At 38.3% G+C, this 2213-nt stretch overlaps 1 protein-coding gene across 1 annotated transcript; it reads left to right on the top strand.

Moving 5' to 3' along the window:
* The first annotated feature begins 531 nt into the window (after positions 1–531).
* On the top strand, positions 532–1984 carry LOC129759283 (protein takeout-like). Its single transcript, XM_055756698.1, has 3 exons — positions 532–535; positions 899–1233; positions 1448–1984. Exons 1-3 carry the CDS (start codon positions 532–534, stop codon positions 1688–1690), a joined length of 582 nt encoding a protein of 193 aa, XP_055612673.1. The 3' UTR covers positions 1691–1984.
* The last annotated feature ends 229 nt before the right edge of the window (positions 1985–2213 follow it).

Below are 2213 nucleotides of genomic sequence, written 5' to 3'. Positions count from 1 at the left end.
CGTTGGTTGAAAAGGTTGCTCACCCCTGTGCTAAGACAATTATAAATAACTAAACAAACCAATAATTTTTCTGACGACGCCAATTTGATGTACCATCAACCTTAAAACTTTCGATGCATAAGGGGTATGATTAACTGTGAACATAAGTATTTGAGAAGCCTTTGAAATTGAAAAGTGTTGCATGTTGCCCCAGTTGACGGTATAGAATGTTCCTTGTTATTGAGGTGGTTCAGGTGGTTATTTTTGAGCATAGTTACGGTTTTGAAGCATTTTAATAAAAGTACGGGAACTTTATTGTCTCCATATATGTAGTTGGATAGATATGAGACGCCAGATCTGGCGACTTTGGAATGTTTTGTATGTGACAGGGCCAGCCGGGATAAACAACTGTCAATCATATACGGAATCCGTGACGACGAGCGTTAAAAGGGATTATGTACATATATCTTCACTGAGATTCCTGTTGTAATAAAGTATTTGTAACGTCATGTCTCCTCGCACTTTTTTAGATTTTTTTTTATATTTCTCAGCATGAGTAAATATTGATCATGTTTTGCATTTTTCCTTTTTGCTGTCAAACATGCTGAAAGCAGTCTATTATAAGAAGGTTCATACGAGTTTCTTTATGTGGAAGAGTGTGGCGGGCCGCTAAAAAATTGTATGGTTGACCATTTTACAAAAAAGTTATATTGAGTTTCTATGTAGGAACTAAAACCCTTTATAATAAAGACATGAAAAATCTAGCTTCCAATACATTTCGAATAAATTCGATCCGTTGTTCAAATTTTTATTTCTATTATCTTTTATGTACCCTAAACTACAGCATTGATGGTCGATGTAGTTGTTTATACAAAGTTATTTTGTGTTCAAATTAATAAGTTTTATACGATTTTTCTAGGAATCCCGGAAATCGGTGTCCAATCGTTTGACCCGCTACGCATCGAATCGGTCCAGGTATCCCGGGGTTCCGGCGCTCTAACGCTGAGTGGTGGTTTCAAGAAGCTCAACATCAAGGGGCCCTCCAATACAACCGTTAAGCGAGCCCATTTGGATTTTAAAACCAACGCCCTGAGTTTCGATCTGGAGATTCCGAAGCTGAAAATCGATGCAGCCTACAATCTGAAGGGAAACGTTTTGCTGCTCCCTCTCGTCGGCGACGGTGACGTAACGATGGTGCTCAAAGACGTCAAAACAACTGTCACCACCAAGATCGGCGTGCGTCCTTTGCCTGAGGTAGTACTTCTTTTTTTTTGTTTAATTGTAGCGATACAATTCGTTGAACCGGCTAGACTTTGAACGAAAGGGAACGCTCAAGAATGTAGTTTTCCTTGCGTTCAATTACCTGCCACATTACTCCCGGGCGAAACTTCCTAGCTTCCTCGACAACCTGCTGACTCTTAACATTCTCTTCCCTTGTTTTTCTCTTTTTCTTTCATTTTCTGTAAAGGACGCAATCTTTATCGAGGAGATGAAAGTAACTTTTCTGGTTGGTGGAATGCGCATTCATCTGGACAACCTCTTTCAAGGCAACCAAGTTCTGGGGGCGTCGCTGAATCTGTTCCTGAATCAAAATGCCAACGAGGTGATCTCCGAACTAAGAACAGATCTCGAGCATGGCCTGGCGGACATCTTCATTGGACTGTGGAATGAGCTGTTTAACAAACTGCCACTGAAATTGTGGATCAAGTGATTGACACTGTATTGAAAACCTTTAAAAAATAAAACTCTCCAAACGGAAGCACTGAAATGCACCACAAAACGCATGGGAACGTACAATCTCTGTAAATATTGGATGTGTCTAGGATTTTGTGATTTATTTTTATTTTATTTTTCTTCCTTTGCCAATACTAAGTATTTTTAGTTTAATGAACAACTGTGTACAACTTCGTAGTTTCTTTGTTTTCGGAAGAAATGTCTAAAGTAATGATTATTCTTAATGTTAGGATAGCGAAATTTAAGCTGTAAATAAATATTGAAATCGAAACGTGCTGTTGTTTTACTGTCAATCCGAAAGCGGTTGATGTACTTTAGTCCATGATGTAGAACTCCTAAGGTTCTATTATACATATTTGACACATTCCACCGTGACGTGAAATCGCTTTTCCGGTCTTTATGAACTGTTTTCATTCTAGAAGTCATCTAATTAAAAAAAATGATAAAATTCAGTACCTAGTATCGATTACTTTTATGACGTGAATTCACGCTTGAATTGA

Source organism: Uranotaenia lowii, unplaced genomic scaffold (genome assembly GCF_029784155.1).
Source record: "Uranotaenia lowii strain MFRU-FL unplaced genomic scaffold, ASM2978415v1 HiC_scaffold_1351, whole genome shotgun sequence".
In the NCBI taxonomy this organism is placed as follows: Eukaryota; Metazoa; Arthropoda; class Insecta; order Diptera; family Culicidae; genus Uranotaenia; species Uranotaenia lowii.
Note: the sequence above shows the minus strand (reverse complement) of the source record. Positions and strands in the feature narration are given on the sequence as shown.